The sequence below is a fragment of the Vanacampus margaritifer genome, chromosome 16 (assembly GCF_051991255.1).
Source record: "Vanacampus margaritifer isolate UIUO_Vmar chromosome 16, RoL_Vmar_1.0, whole genome shotgun sequence".
Classification (NCBI taxonomy): domain Eukaryota; kingdom Metazoa; phylum Chordata; class Actinopteri; order Syngnathiformes; family Syngnathidae; genus Vanacampus; species Vanacampus margaritifer.
In genome coordinates this window covers 6,177,940-6,202,062 of record NC_135447.1, presented here as the reverse complement: position 1 = coordinate 6,202,062, position 24,123 = coordinate 6,177,940, and the positions used below count along the sequence as shown (strand labels likewise).

General features: G+C 38.1%; 2 protein-coding genes across 4 annotated transcripts in view; one reads left to right on the top strand and one right to left on the bottom strand.

The window, feature by feature from the left end:
* Positions 1 to 22,631, bottom strand: part of gabrb4 (gamma-aminobutyric acid type A receptor subunit beta4) — a 103,571-nt gene extending 80,940 nt beyond the window's left edge. For both annotated transcript variants that reach the window (XM_077545700.1, XM_077545702.1), the window contains exon 1: positions 22,534 to 22,631. In XM_077545700.1, the coding sequence (XP_077401826.1) occupies positions 22,534 to 22,622 (89 nt within the window). In that variant the 5' untranslated portion in view covers positions 22,623 to 22,631. The remainder of the gene's footprint in view (positions 1 to 22,533) is intronic.
* gabra3 (gamma-aminobutyric acid type A receptor subunit alpha3) overlaps positions 14,570 to 24,123 on the top strand; it is a 92,071-nt gene continuing 82,517 nt past the window's right edge. For both annotated transcript variants that reach the window (XM_077545705.1, XM_077545704.1), the window contains exon 1: positions 14,570 to 14,979. The gene's annotated coding sequence lies outside the window, so the exon portion shown is untranslated. The remainder of the gene's footprint in view (positions 14,980 to 24,123) is intronic.

Below are 24,123 nucleotides of genomic sequence, written 5' to 3'. Positions count from 1 at the left end.
TTAAATTACACTAATAAACTAACCACCAGAAGATGCTGGAACTGCACAATTAAATTTTAATTCAACTTTCTATTTTTCTACTTTAACATCGCAATATTATCGTTGATGTTATATTCCGAGTGATACAAGTTGAATTTGTTCCATGGCCACACTCGATCTCCAAACATCCGTATCTCAAATCATCTTTGTCTATTGAAATAAATTGAAATACAATTAATGCGTCCCAGCCGCCCACAAAAACAACCACAAATACTTTAAAAAAATGCTTTTTCATAAGAAAAAAATGCATTTACCTGCATTGTACTGTATATAACGGTCATATTTTCTACTCCATACAACATCTTAACCCGCAAGGTTAGCGCACTTGTAATTGTAAGTCATCTTGTAAAACTCTGCCAAAGAACAAGACAACATTTACGTTGAGCACAAATAATGCTCCAAATCTATTATGGGCACTTGTGCAAGTGGCCGTGTCAGGGTAAAAATTTAACTTACGTCCAGTATGACAGAAGTGGAGGCTGACCTTGCCTGCGGGAAGTAAGTCATTCTTTGTGTAACTGCGTATGGACATCACGCAGCTGACTCGGGCTCATTTACTCATCTTGCATTCTGGCAGGCTGTGCAAAGACTCACTCAGACCAAGGTATCATAACGTCATCAAATCACAGAAGAAATTTAAAACAGCAAATGATTCGCTGAATCTGGGATATAGAAGGTTTCAGGCTTATGTTAAATGCTTCCAACTCTGAAAATAACAGACTTTCTTTCAACATAAATAGTGCCCAAAAGGTTGTCAAAGGCATGTCAAAGATGCTAAAAACACGGGCAACTACTATTACTTGAAAGGAAAAGACAGAGTTTAGTTACATATAATTAAGACAGAAATCTTAAAGAGCAAGTCAACCCCCCGATTTTTGGAGGGACAATAATATGTTCTATGTAGCCCCACTAGTTTAAATATGGTATTCTGGTTGATATTGTGTTAGTGGAATATGAGTTATGAAGCAAAACCCAGCAATTTTGATCCATCTCAGGGAGCGGCCATTTTGCAACTTGCTGTCAACTGAAGAGAACAACCAATCACAGCTTAGCTTTAGAAAACAGGTGAGCTGTGATTGCTCGTTGCCTGAGCCCGAAGCAACTGTGATGTAATCTTCAGTCGACAGCAAAATGGCCGCCCCCCTGAGATGGATAAAAATGGCTGGATTTTGCTTCATAACTCTTATTCCACAAATGAAATATTAATCAAAATGTCATGTTTAGACTAGTGAGGTCCCAAAAAAAAAATAGATTTTTTTTATTTTTTTAAAAATTAAAAAAAAAATAATAATAATAATAATAAAAAATAAAAAAATCAATAAAATTAAATTAAAAATTAAAAAATAAATAAAAATAGAGCAATGATGATGACATGTCAAATCGGTAAAATTACAGAATGAACTGAGCTCTCCAGAAAAAAAAGAAAAAAAAGGTCACATATAACATTTTATGCAGCACTACACATGAACATTAGCTCAGCTAGGAACTGCGGCAAAGCGCAGAGCATACAACAAACCAGCAAAAGAAATCGCAGATCAATAGGAAACAGCTGGAGCGACAGTGAGCGACGACACCCGGAAGAGTAGGTCATGGGTTGCAAGACATAATGACAAGTTGTCGATCCCGAATCCAAAACAAATCATCGGGATGAGAAAATGACCGAAACAAGAAAGTAAGTTCCCGACACAAACCGGGAAAGTGTCAAAATGGTTCATTCAACTTTCAACCTCAGGAACAAAAAAGCACAAAGAGTGATGAGAATCGTCACGGTTTGTCCATTCAATGTCGATGAGACACTATACTATAAGTACTGTATATGGGGGTGGTGTGGCTCAGTGGTAGAATGGTCGTCTCCCAACCCAGAAGTCGTGGGTTTGATCCCATGCCATTGTGACCATGTCAAAGTACCCTTGAGCAAGATACTGAACTCCCAGTTGCTCCTGATATTGCGTCATCATTAGGTGAATGAGTCGAATGTAAAGCGTTTTTGGAGGGCTTTGTACGGTTGAAAAAGTGATTTATATATGAAGTACCAATACCATTTACCATAAAACATATAACATGAGATAGAATGTTGTGACTGTGACTGTGACTGGCTGTGACTGCGACTGGCACTGGGGGAGGTAGTGGATTGCCTGATAGATGAAATTGCTTGACATCCCTGAAGACGGACTGTGAGGAGTGGGCGTTATCATCAGCCACGCTCTTGGGGAAAAAAAAAAAATGTCTGTAATTGAGGGCAAAGGGGTACACGTGATCTTGCTTACTTTGCTTACTACTAAACGTTGCTGAGTATTTAACCCCTAGGCGTTATTGTGACCATTTTTTGGCTTTTTGTTGTTTATGACCAAGCCGTTTCAAAATAAGGGGTTAAGAAAGAGGAAGTACACTGCAGCCGGTCAGAACATTTCCAATGGTGCTCCGGAAGAACAAGCCCATGATGGGGGGTGTCAACAAGTCACTGGCACATGCATTTCGCAGTCTTCCCGTGCTATTGTGGACCTTTCAAATAAAATCCCAATCGCAACTGAATCGCAAGCATCAGGAGGACACTTCCGTCTTCCCCATTGTGACACCTTTAGGCCAGCCAGTGTTAGTCACCTCCTTTCCTCGTGTAATCATCTCCAAGAAACACTGATCATTAGTATTGGATGTCTTCCAGCATCATGTCTACCTTTCTCACCTTGACATCACAGCTCCATGCAGGCAGATCCAATTTAGACCAAAGCTGCTTGCTCTTCACATTCTGGGCCCGGAGCCAAAAGGCAATTATTTTGTCCAATCCGAAATGTTATTTAAAATAGTGTCCTGCAGGGTGATCGTGTAGTCACCTCATTATCGAAATACAGTACTCATTTGCGGATTGTGTAGGACAGGCGGTCTATTTTTCTTAAAAGCCACGCCATGTGGACGGTATCAGCTGTGAAAACACGACGATGTTGCCTTCAAGTGTTTCCGGTGTGCTTTGTTGGGTGGAATATGTGATAATAGATCTTTGTGCTGTGAAATACCAAAAAAAAAAAAAAAAAAGATAAATTATTATTTCACCAAATTAAATGGATTCTGAAGCAAACAAAGGCCACCGTTGGTATCAAAAAATACATCGAACACCTCAGCTGTTTTGCTTTCAAATGTACACTATTATTACTAGGGTTGTTGGAAAAAATCGATTCGGCAATATATCGCGATATTACAGCGCGCAATTCTCGAATCGATTTGATATGCGGCCGGGGAATATTGGAATATGGGAATATTCAACAAAACGTCTTACTTAGGGTTAGGATTCACACATTAGGCATGGAAGAATGTTATATTAATGGAACATTAAGCCTTGATATTTTATTTCAGTGCTGTTCAAACATGAAACAGACTGCAACCTGAATTTTCAGATGAATAAATACATTTTCATACAAATCTTACAGTGTACATGTACAAGTTTATTGATTAGTATTTTCTAAATGTGAATAAAAAAATAAAATAAAAATAAAATCGCAATAATCAATTCATAGATTCGCATCGGGATTAATCGTCATCCGAATCGAATCGTGACCTATAAATCGCGATACGAATCGAATCGCCAGGTACTAGGAAATTCACACCCCTAATTATTACAAAGTACATCAAACAAGATAGACAATGTATCAACAGAAAATCTTGAAAAAAACGGCTGCATTTTAGGGCCACATATATTATATATATATATTTGAATAACATGAATGTTTGACACATTATAAAGTGGCAAATTTGCAAGAAAAAAAACACAAATTTCAGAGAAAAAGTTTGAATATTTGCGACATAAAGTGGCAAATTTGCAAGTAAAAATGCTCACAGATTTACAAGAAATAAACTTTCAGATTTGCGAGAAGAAAAGAGAAATACAAGTAGCCTACTCGGATGGCTTGTGCCAATTCACAACGCCTACGGTGGAAGAACCCGTTAAATGATACTTTTCAGTCGTGTTTTCAAACAAGGAGTAATTGCTTTATCAGAGATTAAACGCATTATTATCTATGAAGTAATCAAATCTGTTGGCGTTAAAACTCAGAGAATAGAATGCAGCGAGAATACTCATTTTGACCACCAATTGAGCCTTTCCTTTTTTTTTTTCCCGGAAGCCTCGCTATTACCTCACTGCACATAAACGCATAATATAATAATAATTTGTCCAACGATCTTATTTTTGACGTGTTGACGGCAATTCAAGAGGAAGAAAACGCAGACTTTTATATGTATGGCGGAGCTGTACTGACGTACTTTGACATTTGACATTTAAAAGGTGGACTCGAAGTCAGGCATACTCCTAAATTCTGATTATTTGCTCTGACAGCAGGAACACTTTCAGCTCTCTGCGAAAGACTCGGGGTCACGTCGGTCCATTGATCATGCATTCAACCCAAGAGCTGACAAGATAATTGCTCTGAAGCTTTTTATTATCATACTGTACATCCTCTGCTGATCATAAAACGTCACCCTCTTTCTTCCATCATGCTCGTTCATTTCATATTCCATTGATAGTGCAAAAAATGAGATGTGAGCAATAATTTGCAGCGATTAAAAGTCCACTGGTGATTTGTGCTAATCTTAATGGATGGCGTGATTGCGATTGAAATAGCTTAGACATTCTGTAAATAGGCCGACATTTGAGCAAGCTCAACCTGCCCCTACATTATAAATTACCACGAACAGCTTTCCCGTGGAGATTAATGTTCAGACTTTGCGTCCCAGATACAAAGAAAGTTTTTTTCTCTTCTACCTCTTCTTTTTCTGTTTATGCAAACCCTGGTCACATTTTTCAAGCTGCCGGGCTCGGGCGCCAAGCTCAGTGTTTCCCTCTGTTTATGCATTTTGCATCCATATGGCTGATCTAAAGCGTTCGACACCTTCCCGTGGCATCGTAAGCCTTTCCCCCCCCTCCCCCAGAGTAAACACAAAGCTGACTGTGGGGCCTTTCTGCAAAAAAAGGCGGCCGTTTGTTTTCTTTGGCAAGGGAGCCGGTCGCTTTCTCTGCGCTCGCATTTCCCCGTGGGCGTTGTGAGGCTGACCTGACTACTCAATAATTCTTATTTCCTTCCCACCTAAATGCCATAATGATGAATGGTTGTCTCTCATCACGCATCTATTATTCATATCTGTTGGCTTACTTTGAATTACTACTTCAATGTATCGCTGCAAACGGTTGACTTTGCTACTGCCAATGGCATCCCAAGAGAGGGTCTTCAAGAATAAACTGTAGCGATGGGACTTCTAGGATTTTTCTTCATACAGTGTGCATTCTTTTACTCAGCAATTTCTCAAGTAAATGTTGAAAAGATGCTACTACGGCCAGTTGGTCAAATTCATATAATTTTTTTTTTTTTAATGAAGTTTTAAATATGCTTGACTACGGAAGCGTATTGTATTTACTTGGGGGGGAAAAAACAACTCCTGTTTTTCTGAATCACTTTTGGGGGGGAGCTTTGTTTTTTCAAGTATTATTTTTCATTTTCTGAATATTTTTTTTAGGTGAAAAAAATATTCAGAAAAACAGGCGGAAAAAAAATTATGCAGAAAAACAGGAGGAAAAATTACTCAGAAAAACAGGGAAGCAAATTATTCAAAATAACAGAAAAAAAATTCTGAAAAAAAAAATGAAAAAAAACAGAGTTGGTGTTCTGTTTTTTGGAGTATTTTTATTTTTTATTTTTTTACCTCTGAACTTCAAGTGACTTGTTGCAGACTCGGACACTTTCCCGCATACGTCCATATGCAATAAGATGGTCACGTTTACTTACTGGCTCTCAATAAAGGAATGAATGTGTTCTCTGAGGGAAAACCCTTAAAAAAATATATACAGAAAAACAGAAAAAAATATTCAGAAAAACAGAAAAGTAATTATTTTATAAAACAGGGAAAAAATACTCAGAAAAACTGAAAAAAATATTCAGAAAAACAGAGGAAAATATTCTTTTTAAACAGAAAAAATACTTAGAAAAAAAATATTCAATAAAACAGAAAAAAAATACTCAAAAAAACAAAGCTCCCCCCCAAAAAATAGTCAGAAAAACCGGACTTTTTTTTCAAGTGAATGCAATACACTTCCGTACTTGACCTTACTTTAAGAATTACATGTAAATATTAATTAAATATGTAGTTCACTGGATTTTGGCAAATAAAACAATACTGATAACAGGCTCTTTCATGGTCTATATAAGTGCTGTAGGGGAAAATAAATCTTATGAGGATTTATTATTTTGGGCAGTTTTCCATCCCCACATAAATGCTGAGAATATAGTTCCTGCTTCTTAAAATCCACATCACAACCGCAACCTCTTTGAAGACTCCACATTGAGCTAGCCAGCAGGCAGGCAGGCGGGGTTCCTCAATGCTATCGGTGCTACATATATCTAAAAGCTGCAGGGTCCGTCTGAGGATGGACATCCAAGAAAAAGATACTATGTGACCTTTTTTCCTTCATGAAATATCAAATGTTACGATAAAGAATAATATAAATGAAACGTGGTAGAACTGCATTCACAGTTGCCTCACAGCAAGATATTCTGTGTAATTTGCATGTTCAGCGCTCGTGTTGAGTCTCCATCACAGCGTCTGGTTGTGAGTGGGAGTTTTTTTTTTTTTGGTACTTCTTTCTTTTAAATAAATGCCAGATTCGAGAAGAATACAAATAATTATATACATTATGCTTCTATTTGTATATTTTATATAACTTTAAATAATGTATGTATGTAGAATTTCATCAGGGGACAAGTGAAGAGGCTTTTAGCTCAAATATGTAATTGGCCTTCTTTTCAGTCATCTAAAGGGAAGACTGATCAACTCATTCACTGCCATTGACGTCTATAAACGTCAAAAATTCATTTTAACTATTTCTATTAGTTTGAAAAAAAAATTATCACTTTTGTTAACAAGAGTATGAAAACTTAGACTTTTTTTTTTAAATAATCTTTAAAAATAAAAAAAATAAAAAATGATTATTAAAAATTAGGGGCATCAGACAATTACATTTTTTATTGTAATTAATCGCATGACTTAACTCACGATTAATCAAAAAATTTATATCTGTTAAATCTAAATGTACAATAATTTTTTCTAGGTTTTCATACTCTTGTTAACAAAAGTGGAAAAGAAAAATGTTAAACTAATATAAATAGTTCAAACGATTTTTTATTTTTTTTTTATTTTTTTATTTTTTTACCTCTATAGCTGCCAATGGCAGTGAATGAGTTAAAGAGGGTAACACTAACAGGATGGATGAGCTGCTGTTAACAAGGTGATGAGATGGAAACGTGCTCTTGCAAAAAAGCCAATGGCTGTGACCATCTGAGTGCGGGTCTGCTATCAGAGGACATCCACAATTATTCAGGCTCGTGACTATTTCTCAAGGTCCCTCATTAGTGTACACAAAATCATGTGGTCAGCATGATCATGCCGCGCATCATTATCACCTCTGAAAAATTATGTTTCGTTTAACTATGATGGTTCGCTTGTATGTAGCATTCGCTCTCACAGGATTTAGTACAGGTCATCCTTTATTTATTTTTATTTTTTATTTATTTTTTATTTTATTTTATTTTTTTATTTTATTTTTTCTGGAGAAAAAAAAAAAGTACAGGTCATCCTATCTGGAACATCTGCAAATATGTAAATCTACTCAGCAATTTGTAAATCTATTTTAGCATAAAAGAAACCAAGCGGATTAATGAATTGCGCAAGGACTTGTTAACAACCGTCAATATTTTTCAAAAGTAATTAGCATCACAAAGTTTATGTACCAATGACCTAAAACAGTTGGAGATTAATTAAGATTACAACCGCATTCTCTCACTCGGCCTTCTCTTGAAGTGGCTGCAGTTATCGCAAAATTGCTCAAATTCACTCACGGTTCTTCTGGTTGTAATACAGAGCAAATAAATAAAAACACTGACAAACGACATGGAAGAAAAGTCACACTGTTACAAGAATAAAATCCAAATGGTGCAATAGTAAAGTTGTACTGCTACAAAAATGAATTATGTTTTTTTGAAATAATTAACCTCAATTACAATCAACCAATGTGTTGAATGCAATTTTGCCACCTTGCACTCGGTGCAAAAGCCTCGTCTCTCATCCATCCCATAACGGTCATGACATTATTGATGCAATTAATAGTTCATACAAAGCGACTTAGCAGCTACTTAGCGTACGTAGCCTAATCATAGCATGTTGGGGTGGGGGGCTCCGTAGTGGGCAGTTACACTGTGATTGATCTCATCTGACAACCTCTTGGCCATCTGCACGTGCAGGTGGCAAATTAAAAGGGAAAAGGCATCAGAGGAACAATTGCACCTTGACATGTCCCTGGCAGCGAGGGCCATTCCTTATTTGGTGTTGGAAGGAGCTTATCAGCAAGTTAATTAGCTCAATTGCCGTTTGAGACTTGGCGACGTGAAGGCCAAAGCCTTCATACCGTTTCAATTCTTATCATGTGTAAAACTGTTAAGACTTTATATAAAATAGAATACCTGTACACAAAGTCATATTTCAGTTATGAATGTACGGGGGAAGCAACATTAGAAATGTGAAAAGTCAACCCCATTAGGTGTTCATGTGAAAAGATTGAATAACATGGAAAAAAAATGATATGCGTTTACTTCCTGGTGCAGTCTGATGGGCTTATTCTGATAGTGTCCAAGTGCAGGGGGTCAGCAACCTTTACTGTCAAAAGAGCCATTTTAAGCACAAAATAAAATAAAAAAAATTGTTAGTGTTAGTCTAATGTACTGAGGGCTAATGAGAGCTGCATCAGAAATATGCTGCATCCAATTTATTTTTTCCTACCTTTTTGTAATATTCCGTACTTCCTTTTCCACACATTTTTAGACATTTCTGCCATTCTGTCACATTTCTGACATTTTTGAGAATTTTATGGATATATGGTAATTTTCTGCCTCTCTTCTTCCTATTTTTTTTTAAACTTTTTTTCTGCCTTTTTTTGCTATTCATTTTCTGGCATTTTTGGTAATTTGGTGGATTTTCTTTAGTTTTTTGGACATTTTATAGTTACTTTTTGAATGTTTTCTTTTCTGCCTGTTTAATTCTTTTTTTTTTAATTATCTGGCATTTTTAACAATTTCATGGACATTTTATGGTAATTTTCTGCTTTTCCTCGTCTGTTTTGGACATTTTATAGTCACTTTTTGGACATTTTTAGGCTTTTTTTTTTTAAAACTTCATCTACCTTCCATCTCTTTTTTTCTGTCAACTTAAAAAAAAATTGGGATCTGGCAATTTTTTAAATATTTAATTATTCATTTTTATTTAATCATTATTTTATGTAAAGAATATTTGTGAAAATATTTGAAAAATAAATATAAATATGTAAAAAATATATATAATTATTACTTTTTTTTCTTCTTTTTATTTTTTTTAGATCTAAGCCATATGTGACTCCAGAGCCGCAGGTTGCAGACCGCTGTCCTAGTGCAATCACAACTACCCGGAGCTTAACACCCAGAAAACAAATTTGATTGTGGACTCCGGGAAGGTCACGGACCCACGGTACCCCTTCACACTCACAGACGCCGGTCGTCAAAATATCTCTACGCTAAAGTGACTCACCAGGTCTGTGGCGAAAGGAAGATCGGGAACCACAAATCTACAGAACATGCATTCAATCATGATTTCAATTTTCTGATTGTATTACTTGAATGTGATTCATTGTTCTCACTCTGTTCAATGTGTTGACCTTATACCTTCAATTTGAAAAAATCTAATCAAATCATACTTTATTATACAATAAAGAAGGGTTTAGTGAAAGCACCCCGGAAACCGATCGGGTTCCATATTTCCAACAAGGTTAAGAACCGTTGGCTTAATCTAATAGAATTTCCATGGTGTTTCCCTTTGTTCCCTTTGTGGGTCTTAGGTTGGGGGTTCCATTTCACTGCAATGTTTCACTAAAATCCTTTGAGACTCTGAAAGTAATTAGTGGTTGTAATAAATTAGCTATGAGCTACGGTTCACAAGTAGAATGGGCTGTGCCTAATGGTTAAGCCAGGGAGCTTTTAAGCAGGCTTTGAGTGTTCGTTTGAAGGTAAAATTCCCGACAGCAAAAAAAAAACAAGGTGTCCAGTGGTTACCAACATCAATGCCACCTGCTCTGCAAACACCCAAAAAATGAGTCATCGTTTCCCTTTTCTGTTTTCAAGCGTAAGCCACTCCAAGCACCTGTGCATGGCTGAAAGCAATACCATTTTTACATCCATTTCATGTGGCAGCGATGGTAAACCGAGTCAAGCATAATGTTCCATTTTCATGCTTTTCAACAGTTAGCATGCGCCCTACAGTTAGTTTCCTTTCATTAATTCCTTAAGCCGACGTAATCATGTCCTCCAGCTAACAATTATACTGTAAGCTCAGGCAAAACTGACACTGAGATACATGCAAGTCTCGGCTGCTATTGCTAATTACTCCCTGCTTGCGGACAAGAAGTGCAAGACTGAAAGTTGATGAAAAATTTTGGCTTGCCAAAGTAAAGCGTATATATATGTACACATGACATTGAACCCTCATGTTGACCACCATACATGTGACTTCGCATTGCACTTATTTGACCACTTTTGTTTTTTGTTCGACACAGTATAACGGGATTACAAAAAAAAAAAAAGAAATCACACGATGTACCATCGCAACAGTCACAAGTCGACTACCCAGAGCACAAAATTCCCTGCAGCACAGATGGCAATGATGGCCAAGCAGGGGAATATGATCAAAAACCTAAAGTACGGTACGGGCTTTTTTTTAATAGGTTTTAGGTGAACTAATGAATACACACACACTCGCACGCACACACACATAATCACCCACATACAAAAAAAAAAAAGGAGAGCAATGATGATGACATGCAAAATCGGTAAAATTACCGAATGAACAATACTAAGCTCTCCAGAAAAAAAAAAAAAAACCTTAAGTACAACTTAAAAATATTTTAATAATCTCTGTACATTATTTTCTCGAGAAATGCTTGAGACAGAAATCCCCCTCTGAAAGGTGCAGGCAGGAAGTAAATGGGCCTGGTCATGTGACCATTCACGCTAGTTACATAATATTAATATAATTCATAGGGGATAAGACATTCTTTCATTTTAAAACTTTAATTAGTTATCCAAGGTCAAACCAACACTATTCGAGAAGTGAAATAAAAAAAAGTGTGCCAACTCCTTAGCCTGGGGGATTAAACGGATATTGCGGTATTCTTGTTTGTCCAATTTAAATAATCGAAATCTGTAATATAAATGCAATCGTGGCTTCTAAAATTTCTAAGTATGAGTAGCAGATCCCATTTGTATGTTGTTCTCTGATTCTAAAATCTGTTGCAGAAGGTGGATTTAAAGGGTGGCCAGGTGAAGGTTGATTTTTCTGTATGGTGGAAAACCATACAGAAAATTCTGTAGAGTAAATTTGATTGTATTTAGAGTAAATTTGACTCAATTTAAAGTGGGACCAAAAAGACTCCGTTTTACAGTAGGCTAGTATTTACAGGTGGAAAATAGCAAAATAAAGAATTGGAGAAAAAAAAAATACTCACTCAAAGGGGGCAGCACGGTGGCTGACTGGTTAGCACGTCCGCCTCCCAGTGCAGAGGACGTGAGATCGAGTCCGGGCTTCGGCCTTCCTGGGTGGAGTTTGCATGTTCTCCCCGTGCTTGTGTGGGTTTTCACCGGGTACTCCGGTTTCCTCCCACATTCCAAAAACATGCATGGCAGGTTAATTGAACTCTCCAAATTGTCCCTAGGTGTGAATGTGAGTGTGGTTGTTCGTCTCTGTGTGCCCTGCGATTGGCTGGCAACCAGTTCAGGGTGTACCCCGCCTACTGCCCGAAGCCAGCTGGGATAGGCTCCAGCACCCCCGCGACCCTAGTGAGGAAAAGCGGCCAAGAAAATGGATGGATGGATGGACTCACTCAAAGGTTGAGGAACACACTTATGACCTTCAGCTTTCAGTTTTGACGAAAGAGAAGCACACTAGAAAAGTCTATGACTAAACCATTAAATCTGATAAAAGTTTATTGTTGAGCCATGGAAGACGCGGATAGATTGGATTTAGGACAAAAACCCAACCTATTGTAACCTGACCATGTTGGAAATTTCTGGGGGGATACAATTCATTTTGATACAACAGTCTCTCTACAGAAGCATTTATTTATTTATTTATTTTTAACTGGGGGGATTGGGCTTGCTGTATTTTTCTTGTCAACATTTTCTTTTTCAACCAAGTAGCCTACTGTATGGTTATGCAGACAGATCGTATTTTTAAAACTCGTGTTAAATCATTTTTATTCAATAGGTTTTTACTCAGCATGAGACTTTTTTTTTTTATTGTTTTATGGTGTTTACTGTTTTTATGTTATTAATTTAACTCTGATTTTATGTGTGTGTGGTTTTTTTACTACATGTACAGCCCTTTGTATCCAGCAATTGCTTCTTCTTTTTTTTCAAGTGATTTATAAATAAAGTCGAGTAAATTGAGACAGAGTATGTATATATATATATATATATATATATATATATATATATATATATATATATATACATATATATTTTTTTTCTTTTCTTTTTTTTTGGATTTTGAGTTTTGACTGATTTTGCAAGACACACTGAATATTGTGTTGTGTTATTGCTATAAAACATGGAACCTACCAAAAGAAAGATTGAAGTATTTTTCATCAAGAAAAAAAGTATATTTCTATCTGCCTCAGTTTTGCAGCAATTAGCATTAGAATACAGATAAGTTTCATCTTTATTTACAAATCTGTTTAGAAGTGTGGGAAAATGAGCTATTTTCAACATGGCCCTGGTTGATCTATTTTGCTCTGCTGCCACATGTTAGCAGTTTGTGTAATAACTACAATTTCTTCGTTCTCTGCAGTTGAGAGAGTATGCTCTAGCATAAAAAAAAAAAAACACAAACAAAAAACTGTATAAATACGTCTTTGGGACACTTAAAACATTTAAAAGAGAATGTATTTTTACGTTTTTGGGAGCAAATGAGATCACTTAGAATTTTATGCCTGCAACATCTCCCGCCTAAAAAAGAGAAGAAAAAAACCCCAAATCAATTATATATATATTATACAGTATACATATAATTATCATTATTATTATTATACGGAGGTGCAGGGATTCCATTTACGCTCCAAATGGACTATAAATGCTTATGTATTGATATATATTGTCATGCATGTTGACAGACTGAGTTACCTAAATCTAATCTATATGTAGAAAAGTCTCTGGATTTAGATGAGTTTGGGAATTAACTAAAAAAACAGTAGTCGCAGAGTTCAATATAATGTACTTTTTCCATGTGTATTTTATTTATTTATTTATTTATTTATATTCGATATGGAGCCATTATTGATGAAAAGGTTTGTTGTCTTTGCCTCTGATAAAAATTGAAAAATATCATTCAATAAAAAATAATTTAGACTCGAAAAATAGAAAGTTGTGTTCCACTTGCCTGAATTGAAAACGAATGTAGAGTTATATTACATATAGTGGGATTTCCAGATTTTATAGATGATTATTCATGTTAAGTGTTCCGCCACCCCAAAATGACCTCCGATCTCCCCACAGCCACCTGTTTAAATATTCTCACTGGCGGGGAGATAAAACAATGTTTCCACGATGCTCATTATGCCAAAAAAAAGTATTATATTGATATGATACACTGAAAAAGAATTGAACTTGATTATCTATTGTTTTATTGAAGACATTGAGATTGATAAAATGCATATTAAAATCTTTTGTTTGTTTTTATTTAATTTTATTATTTTATAACTCTTCAAGGTAAAATTCAGATGGTGGTTACTAACTAGTTGCCAGATGAATGCCTGTATGCAAGCCTCAGTCCTTACAAATGGCTGCCCATCATTTATTTATTCATTTTTCTGTTGTGAAATGTTTTCTGTACAAATGCTGCTTGGATGTCTTCATTTGTGATCCGATATAATCTAACCTTGCCCCTCATCTATACAGCTTGCGACATACAGCACATAACATCAGGTCAGTGAGTCATATAGCGTGCACATACTGTAGTAGGACTTGGAATGTTTGCTATAAGAACAGACGGATGATGCCCCAGACCCTTCAGTCCAGTCTGGAATGAAATTGAATCTGTCTTCTTTTTCTTCTTCACAGCTCGTCTCTCTGATTAGAGCAAAACATTCCCCAAGGTCACACGGGGGAGTAATCTTCTCCCATTTCCTCCCCACCCCCCCCCCCCCCCCCCCTGCACGGACTCAAATGAGGTTGCTAAATCAGTGTCAGCTGGGCATCTCTTGTCATAACTGGACCTTGGACACCTGCCTTTTGAACCGAGCGGAATAAGTGGGGTCCATCCTCTGCGGTGTTTTCATTTTACCGGCACAAGAAGGAGCAAAAAAAAAAAAGGGAGGCATATGTTCGATACTTGTAACGTTTAGTTGATGGGGGCGGGTGTTTGGGGGGGGTGTGTGTGGGGGGGGGGGGGGGGGGTCCCTTCCAGTTGTCGAGCTCGTTACAAGGCAACTCGGCAAGCTCTCCCCGCAAGCATGCGATGCGCGTCCACGTGGCCCAGCGGAGCGCGTGACAGATCAGCGCCACTAACGCAGCCCCCCGCGGCTTCAGGGTTTGCCCCTCCTGAAGAGCACCAATCTGAGATGGGTACATGGAGGGGGCGGGAAGGATAGTTTGAGAAGAGCTGAGCTTTTTTTGCGAGAGGACGTCAATTTCTCTGTTATTTTAACCGCTGACAACAACCCCCCCACCCCACCCCCCCAAAAAAAAGAAAAAGAAAAGAAAAATCCCAAAAGGCAGCAGAGAGACATCAGCCGGACCACGCGTCACAACCTCATTAACTCCAAAGACTGGAGGGGGGGCAAAAAAAGAAGAAGAAACAACAGGAAAAGACGAGCTTTATTTCCAAGTGGTGAGAGTGTTTATTCATTTGATTCCTTTTAATTGTGTTTTGTGGCTATGTGTTGAAGCTGTCGCACATGTGGAGGAGGGTGCACACTAACGTGCATGTTTCATTCACGCGCAACAACTGCGGTTTGTGGCGCGACTGCAGTGTAACGGTTTAACAGGTCTCCTGCATGCATGCGGGCTGTGTTGTCTTGTCTGCCTGTGCGTTTAATTGGCAGGACGGGCTTTTCGTGCCACTGGATTTGACTGGCCGTGTTTTTTTTGCAGCGGCGTCCAGCTTGAGCCCGCTGACAACCCAATGCGACACTAAAGAAGGTGTAATTTAAAAAAAAAAAACAACGTAACGAGCAGTGACGCAATTTAAGACGTTGGCGCAAATACGAGAAAAGCACATGCGGCTCTGATCGTGTTTGTTTAGAAAGCTGTCAGACACAACCTGCCGCAACCAGTGACAAGACTGTTGAGCAGACGCTAACTTAACCTTGGAAACCAAAGCTTCAGACCCCCCCCCCCCACCCCCCCTCACCCCCCCTCAGACCCATATTTTCAGTCAACACCGCTGATGACAACATTAACACTGTAATGTTTTTGTGAAATAGGTTTAAAAAATAAAAATAAAAAAAAGCTAAAGGGACTTTTACAATGTCATGCTCTGCATTTATCGCATCTTTCAGGATCAGTGGGCAGTCACGGTGCAGCACCCGGGAATCAGATAGAAAGCTTGAGTCATAAGTGAACTGGCTGGAAATTATATTTGGTTTCATAGACAAAACCACGGCAGACAAGGGCGAACAGCGCTACACTAAAAGGCCTAGAGAGAAGATTTGAACCAGAGACCTTGCTGGTATCTTCTTAGTCACTGGCCAACATGCCTTTATCACATCAAACTGAAAGGATGTCTGTCATTCTTAAAGTGCCCTAAAACATACATGAAACAACTTGAACCTCTTTTCGAAAAGGATGCTTAACCCTGTGATGCCTCCCAGGCAATCAATTCAAAAGGGAAATGACAACTTTTTTTTTTTTTGATTAATTCAAACAGGCCCCTGTTTACTGTGGGGTGTGCCATCGACAAGGGGCGGATCCGTTTTGATCACCAAATCCAAATTGTGCCGATATAAACAGTAACAACGTAATTGTATTTTTTATCTATTTCATGTGGCAAAATGCAGCGGACAATTTGTCTAACATAAATAATCATATGGTACATTAGGGCTAACTTGAATATGTTGGTATTCGTATATCCGACTGAAAATTCTATCAAATAATTGAGTATACGATTAAATAATTGAGAATAAAATAAATGTATTTCTTTGTTTGGTTAATGAACAATTTTTAATACACAATATTTTCTTAAGTTTAAAATGTACATAGCAGTAAACCATATTTTCGACTCTAGAAATATGATTTTGTCGACTAACGCAGCACAAAATAAAATAAAAAAAAAGGAGTAATAACTTCAACTCTGTCAGGCTGCCAGCATTTAAGTGTGGCGGGTCATTTTCGCCTATTAAACTGCCTTTGAAAAGAAATCCGTCATACCAGCTTATATCGGGCACTTGCTAGAGGCTAGCTACTAGCCGCTAATGCTGGCAACGGGCACCATATAAAACAATATCAGCGTAATTAATTCAAGTTTTTTCAAGCGTCCTTATTTAGCGACTGAAAATTATTTCAGGATGACGTGTTGATGTTGGTGGCAACAGTTTGTGATGGCAATATATAATCGGCTTTCGACTATCGAGCCTCCGGTCGGGAAGACGAGTCATCTATCAAGTTAGCTGCCGCGCCCCGGACGTGCTACTAGGAACAATTTCAAAATAAAAGCAAACCAAGGCACTGATGTCCCGCGTATTTCTGTACTTGAAAATATTCGATTGTGGAAATTTATCTTGCCTCGCACTTGTTGATGCCACCACCCTTTTCATTATCCTTTGCTTGATCAGCTGTGCCAAATAAGGTAAAGTTGGCCTTCTGACCACCAATTAGCGAGTAACCAAGGCAGAAGGAAATCCTCAAGCATTTTTTTTTAAAGCGATGTACTTGAATTACTTGAGGGGTCGTACTGTACTGGTACATACACATAATGAGTGGCGGAACGGAACATAGCCTATGGTTCACCCGTCAGGAAAATATCCGCGAGGTTCAGGGTTCGAATCTCAACGCAGGACTTCCTGCGTGAGGTTTTTATGTTCTTCCCACATTCCAAAGACATGCATGCTTGCTTAATTGAAGGCTCTAAATTGCCCATAGGTGTGAATGAAAAGAGTGAATGGTTGCTCAGTAAAATGTGCCAACTGGCACTGTGTGATCAGTGCACATTGTGCAGTGCCTTTTACCCAAAAAATGTCAACAAGGAGAGTCTCCAGCTCCCGCGTGAGCCGGAACAGGAAATGCTGGAGAAAATGAATAACACTTGACAGACACATTTTAAGAAATTGGAAGTTCACAGCATTGTATTTCATTTTGAAATTTAGCACTCGATGAATGGGCCGGTAGTCTCGAGACGAGCAATTAAAAAGCCGTTTAAAATCAAATGAGTTAACCAGCTCTGAAATTAGAAAATATGCCGAGTTTGTATGAGTTTAGGGATGGCTTGTCTCTGGGTAGATATTGCTTTTGTATCCTTAACACTTGACGCAACTGATTTGACCCGGATAGTGCCCACACTGTTGCGTATGTATGTGAGTTGTCGATAGCTGGCCCAGCTACGTAATTAGTGTAACATCCTATTAAATGTAACTGTCCAATGAATTCAACTGAGCAAAATGCTAATTCCGAATTTTATGCTATTTCTTCATGACATTATATTAATATTTATTCAGGATGTTCAAAACCACTTCTTTTTTTCGATCAATGCCAGTATCAACTCTTGATTAGTCACCAATACCAATAGTAAAGTACAGATACGACTAGTACTTTTGATACATAAAATTTCCCTCAAAAAACAATGATAGATCATTTTAAAGGAAGACATATCTCCCAATATAGGATTTTCCTTAAAATGGCATGACATTAATAGAAATTTACTATTCTTCTCATTTCTAGTTCCTGATTGTAAAATGGCAACAAAGGCAGCTGATATTGGTATCGGTCGCTGTCGTGAGTACCGATAACTTGAAATAAGACCTGGTATCAGCCCAATCATGATGCCTAGTTTCGGTTCTCGGCCATGCCTAGATGGCAATAATAATTACTGTTATACATACATGAAACATGAATTTTATTTTGCTATACTAGTGTGAGTACTCAACTCTTGACCAATGCCGATATCAAGTATCAATACCACTAGTACTTTTGATACATAAAATACATTTTTCCTTACAATTGCAAGAAATTAATGGCAAGTAACTTCTAATTTCTAGTTCCTGATAATAAAAAGGCCACAAGAATACCTAGATCTTGAAATAAGGTCAGGTGTCGGCCCAATACCGATACCCGGTATAGGTACTCGGCCATCGCTAATATTTATGATAAGAAGAAAAGCTCTGTTCACTTCCAGTTTCATTAAGACCAGTGAAGATTCCGTCGACAAATAATTCAGCAAGCGTTTCAGCAGGGATTCCGCAAGAGGGAGAAAAGTAAGGATCCATGATTGACGGGGTTGACTAAAGTGTACTGTTGACAGCGCAACAATCTATGTACATGTGAAGCTGTGCTCGCTATTCTATGAGTCATTACGTGATGGGGAGATAACTTCCACCTGGCTTTGCACACTTGTGTTATTCAACAACAGAACCAATGTTCTTTTCTAATGTAGTCTCTGGTCTAAATGTGGACTCGTTCCCTTCTAGAAAAGATTATGCTCACAAAGCAGTTAGGTGCTGGATTTAAGTGGTACAAATGTTTCTTCACATTCTGGAAAGTACAGCCGATGTGAAGTGCAGACATTTCATATTAGGAAGTGTATTCATGTGTACGCTTTGTTCCTATTCACACATTTGTGAGTGCCTGCGCGCCGGTTTTATTTAACGGCCGTCTTCCTAAATCAAGACTAGAAGACGTCATTCCCCACTCGAGAAGCATCTTTCATTCCTGCAAAAGTCGCCACATTTTAAACCCCTCCAGAACGCCGCCCCCATGCCACATATTCGTGTTTTACCACCGCGCTAATTTAATGTAGTGCACACTCGTCTGCCCCCACCCCCCCTCCATCCCTCTCAAGTTTGCACACTCCAGGACTGAAAAAGCGACGACTGCCTGGGCTCATAAGTGTGACCGCGAGTAAATGACTTTTCTCAGCCAGTTTCTTCAGCTGTTGAGACATACGGAGCCCCCCCCCGCTCTGTTTTCTCGCTGGAAATATCAGTGGTGGCGGGAAGCTAGCAAGCTGATTTATTGTCCGGCATGCAGCAAATGTGTCAAAGGGAGCAGATTTGTTTAGGAGGCCGGTGATATTTACCGTGAGACTTACAGACGGATGCGCTTTGTTTCAGTGATTTTAGTGTATCTGGGGGAAAAAACTGCAATAGAGGATGGGTTTGAAATTACGTCAAGCTCTGCAGATGTACTCAAATACAACATGTAAGGAAAAACACTGCATTTGTTGACAGGATTAACTCTGCTATATTGTTCCTTGAGGCATATAAGGAATGATGCAGTAAAATGCACAGCCTCTCCAATGATTAGAATATAAATGTCTCCAAGAGAGTTGAGGAAAAGCATCATCTTTGCTCAAAGGGAGAGGCAAATATATCCTAGTATAAATGTTTACAACATGTTTTAGAAAAGGCTAAAAAACAAACAAAACATGTCAAAACATGCCCTTGTACTTTCTGAGACCGAAGCCACCCAGCTTGAATACAAGGTTGGACTAATGCATAACTAATTTCTGATGATGAATAGGCTGATGCTAGCTGACAGGAGAAAAATCACAAGTGCCCTCCAAGTGTATTGAAACCTCCACCATGATCATGTCAGTCATGACCAAGAGGCTTTGAGCGGGTGTTAGCAGCGGGGCTCCACCAGGCGAGAGATGACAAGCAATGGGACAAAGCTAAGCAATGAACATGGCCAAGATGCATTTCTACAAATAACAAGCAGCGATTTGTTCTTATGAAGCGAAATGATTTTATGTCAGAGTCCACAAATTGAGGTTGGATTTAAATTGAAAGATTAGTTGTCATTTTGTTTTGGTTAACTACAACAACAAAAAATAAATAAAATAGGAATGTTCAAAACCAATTTTTTTTTCAAGATCGATACCAATACGAGTACTCAACTCTTGATTAATGACTGATGCTGATAACAATAGTACTTTCAATACATATTATATATATATATATATATATATATATATATATATATATATATATATATGAGGTGTCAAAGGTGTCAAATCCTGGTCCTGAAAGTAAAAACCCTGCCACAGTTTGGCTGTAGCCCCTGGTGCTAGCTAGCCAACTAACTCCCTAGCAGGTTAACGCGCACCATAGGAATTAGCTAGGGAGCAAACATGAAGGGAAAAATGCAAACCATTGCCAGATCAAAGGTGGCAAATCCAGTTCCAGAAAGTAAAAACCCTGCCACAGTTTGGCTTTCAGCCCCAGGTGCTAGCTAGCTAGCTCCCTAAGCAGGTAAATGAGCACCATGGGAGCTAGCTAGGGAGCTAGCTAGCAAGCACCCGGGGCTAAAGCCAAACTGTGACACGGTTTTTACTTTCTGGAACTGGATTTGCCACCTCTGCTCTTGAGAGGCTGAAATCAGAGGTTTTGGACAATTTTAAGTTAAAGTTGTTGAGTAGTTTATTAATGATCTATTCCGTGTTGTTAATCAATTCATTTTGACAACTCTACTATCAACTAACGACCTTGAAATGAGTCCTGGTATTGGCACTCGCCCATCCCTAAAATTAATAATAATAATAATTCACAATAAACAGTAATGATTTTTACTGATGCCTACAACCTAACAATTCTTTGGTCAGCTGTCAGCACCTGCCTTTGTAGTTTGCTGCACAAGAAGGAAAAAAAATGATATTATAGTATTTTGGCAGCGGCAGAAGACTCCTGCCAAGACTAATCTCATGTGAATGCGCATCTCAGCAATGTAGAGAATAAAAGTACTCATCAAAACTCCACGAAACATCTTCAACGAGAGCATAATGAGCAGAGAAAATCAATCACCATTGATTGACGAGTCGCTGTTGGAGTCTTTGCTATAGCTGCTCACTAACTAATTTGAATTTGTGATGGGATTCATTCAAAAGTGTTTATACCAGATTTGAAAGACTAAAACAAAAATAATGACACAAATAATACTCGATTAAATGGATTCACGCGGAACAAAAGCACTCTCGGGATATATGGTCGACTCAAGATGTCACCACAGATGTCCTTTTGTTTATCACAATTACTGGCGCTTGTTTTGAAGTGCAAAGCAGCAAGAGGAGGCACTAGGAAAAAACACCACGCATACTTGTCTGCAAAAGTATTGGAACGGTGAGTCCAATTACTTTATTTGTACTGTGGATTAAAAGCATTTGATATTTACATCAAAAGATGAACATGAGCCAAGAAATGAATATTTGAGCATTTATTTTCGGCTATTTAGACCCAGAACTGATACACAAGGGAGATTTTGACGTCAAACACAAATGTTTTCAGTGTACAGCAAGAATAAAGGATTCACTCCTCCCTTTTCCAATACTTCTTTTTTTTTTTTTTTTTTTAATAATCAGAGGCTATAGAAAATATAATACAGCCTTGCTCTTATTTTCCCAGATCATATACAGAAGAGTCTTCCTTAGACCTTTAAGGTTACAAGTTCAAGCTAAAGCCTAAAGCTGCATATCTGGGAAGCTCTACTGTAGAGGCAAAAACATCCTCAGGTCCTGTGAAAAGTCGCATCCCAGACTTGGAAGCATGTGGAAAGAATATAAATGGTGTTCTTTGCCTGAATACCTCAATTCACTTGATATATATTTACCTGCGAGTGGAGTAATCAAACTCAAAAGTTTCAATATATACAAAGGTGTTGCACTTTCGGGAAAGTGGAAAATGAGACCTTTGACAAATAAAACAATACCACTCGAAATGGAGTTTCTACTTTCAAATTGCTGTCCTGATTTTTTGTAAGATACAGTGGGGCTTATGTTACAAAACAATAGGAGTGCCCATAGAGACATGTTAAAATACTGCATTGCCTATACTCTAATTATTGCATCTGCCTTTATTGCTTATCCTGGAGATCACGACTGTTCTGCGTAATAGGTCTGTAACTATATTTCTACTTTTATGTTCCATCAAGCAAAACAAGCAAATGATTAAAGTTGTGGTTGTTATAAAGACTAACAACAATTAAATTGTCTCTGTCAAAGACTACCTCGTATAGATATATACAGTAGATACTTATTTTTTTCTCCTGTGGGAAATGAAATCCCTTCTCATTTATGTTGCATTATTGCAGCTTTTAAACTGCCCACCCAATTTTTAATTCAGAGCTTATACTCAAGTCCACGTGGAGAGCAGAAATGGCTCTTGATGTTTGTACGTCTAAAGTCAGATGTGTTTTTGCTGCTTGGTTAGAGTTTCCCTGATGGCAGAATCTTGTTACTAACCTTGTTAGTGCAGTGCTTGGCTTTCCCAGGTTGAAATCCCCTAAGAGCACATTGCAGTGGACTGCCTGTTGCTCTCCAACCATCATCATGCCGGAAAGCTCCTGCAGCAGATAGAGGAAGGAGGATATTATTTGGCTATGAACGCCATTTGCAGGAAGCAGTGTCGAGATGCATCATCGTGGTTTTACAGGCAGGATGCTCTGTTCTGGTTAGTAGATGGTTAGGCCCGGCTAGTTATTTCATTTCATTTAGGATCATTCCGGTATTATATAAAGTAGCATCAAGTGCAAAGTAGAGAGATTTTAACAATTATAAACGGTTACAATGGTCACATAAAGAAGGAAAAGTACGGGTCCCAGGACTGATCCTTGAGGTACTCCACAAGATACATTACAGTATTTGGATTGTTTGCTGTAGGTTTCATTAAACTGTCTTCTGTCTTTTAAATAACTCGTGACTCATTGTTGTGCAACACCTCTTAGACCGTATTTTATAATATTTCTTACTAAACATGTTTCTTATCCATGGCTGTGGTAACTTCTTCATTTAGCTCCAAAAAGTCAAGAAATTTATGTTTGATATAGTATTTCTCTGTAAACAATGGTTCTTGCCAAAACAACGGTTTTCTTTTTAAACAATGCCCCACATTTTGGGTAGGAGCAGCAGTGCATCAATGCGCCCATGTCAAATGTGCCAAATGTTCACTGCCAATGCCAAAAAATTTAATTGGATGCTGCGTTTGACTCTTTGGTGGATTGGATGATTGAGGATAACAAACAAAGAAACAAGGCAAACCATAGTTGTGTTGGCAACTTTACAATTAACACTTTTAACATATTGTCAGCACTCAGCAAATAGTAGAAGTACTATACACAGACACAGTAGTCTTGCAGAGCTGCTAAATGTTATGGATTTTGTTACAGAAATCACTAAATGCCAAATTGTTGTGGCCCACTTCGGCTAGCTAGCTTATGTGGCTAAACACGACGCAGAGCCGCAATTTCATTTCACGTCCGGTGTCGACACAGCACAAGCCACTAAATCTTCGCCTCCATTACTACACTTCTGACTATATTGTTATCATGGAACGAGGACGGGGAGAAAGACATGATGAGGAACCATGCTAATTTTTAAGCTAGCATGACGGACATGTAGGCGGTGAAACTCCGTAATAAGGTGATTCAGTACACTTATCAAGTTGCCTTTTTGGGGAACGTTTTGCGTGATATAAAATAGCTGGTCAAAAACTTCAAATTAACTTTGTTATTGCTTAACACATTTTCTCAACATGTTCGGTTCACCTTTTACTCTGGGAACCCTTCTCTGATTGGCTGACAAGCCTCAGTTCGAAATATCCACCAATAAGCATGTATGGGCCAAAATTCCAAGTTGCTATTCAAAATGATCATGATGTTGTTTGGTTGGTTGGTACTGGAAGTTGGCAAGTGACATTTGCGAGAGTGTAACTGACCATTTTCAGACTTCCAAATGGGTTTGAAAATGCGACAGCCACAGTGAGTTGCACAGGTGCTGCAATAGTCTTGTGCTTGCGGCTGAAATGTTTTTTTTTAATATATATTTTTTTTATCA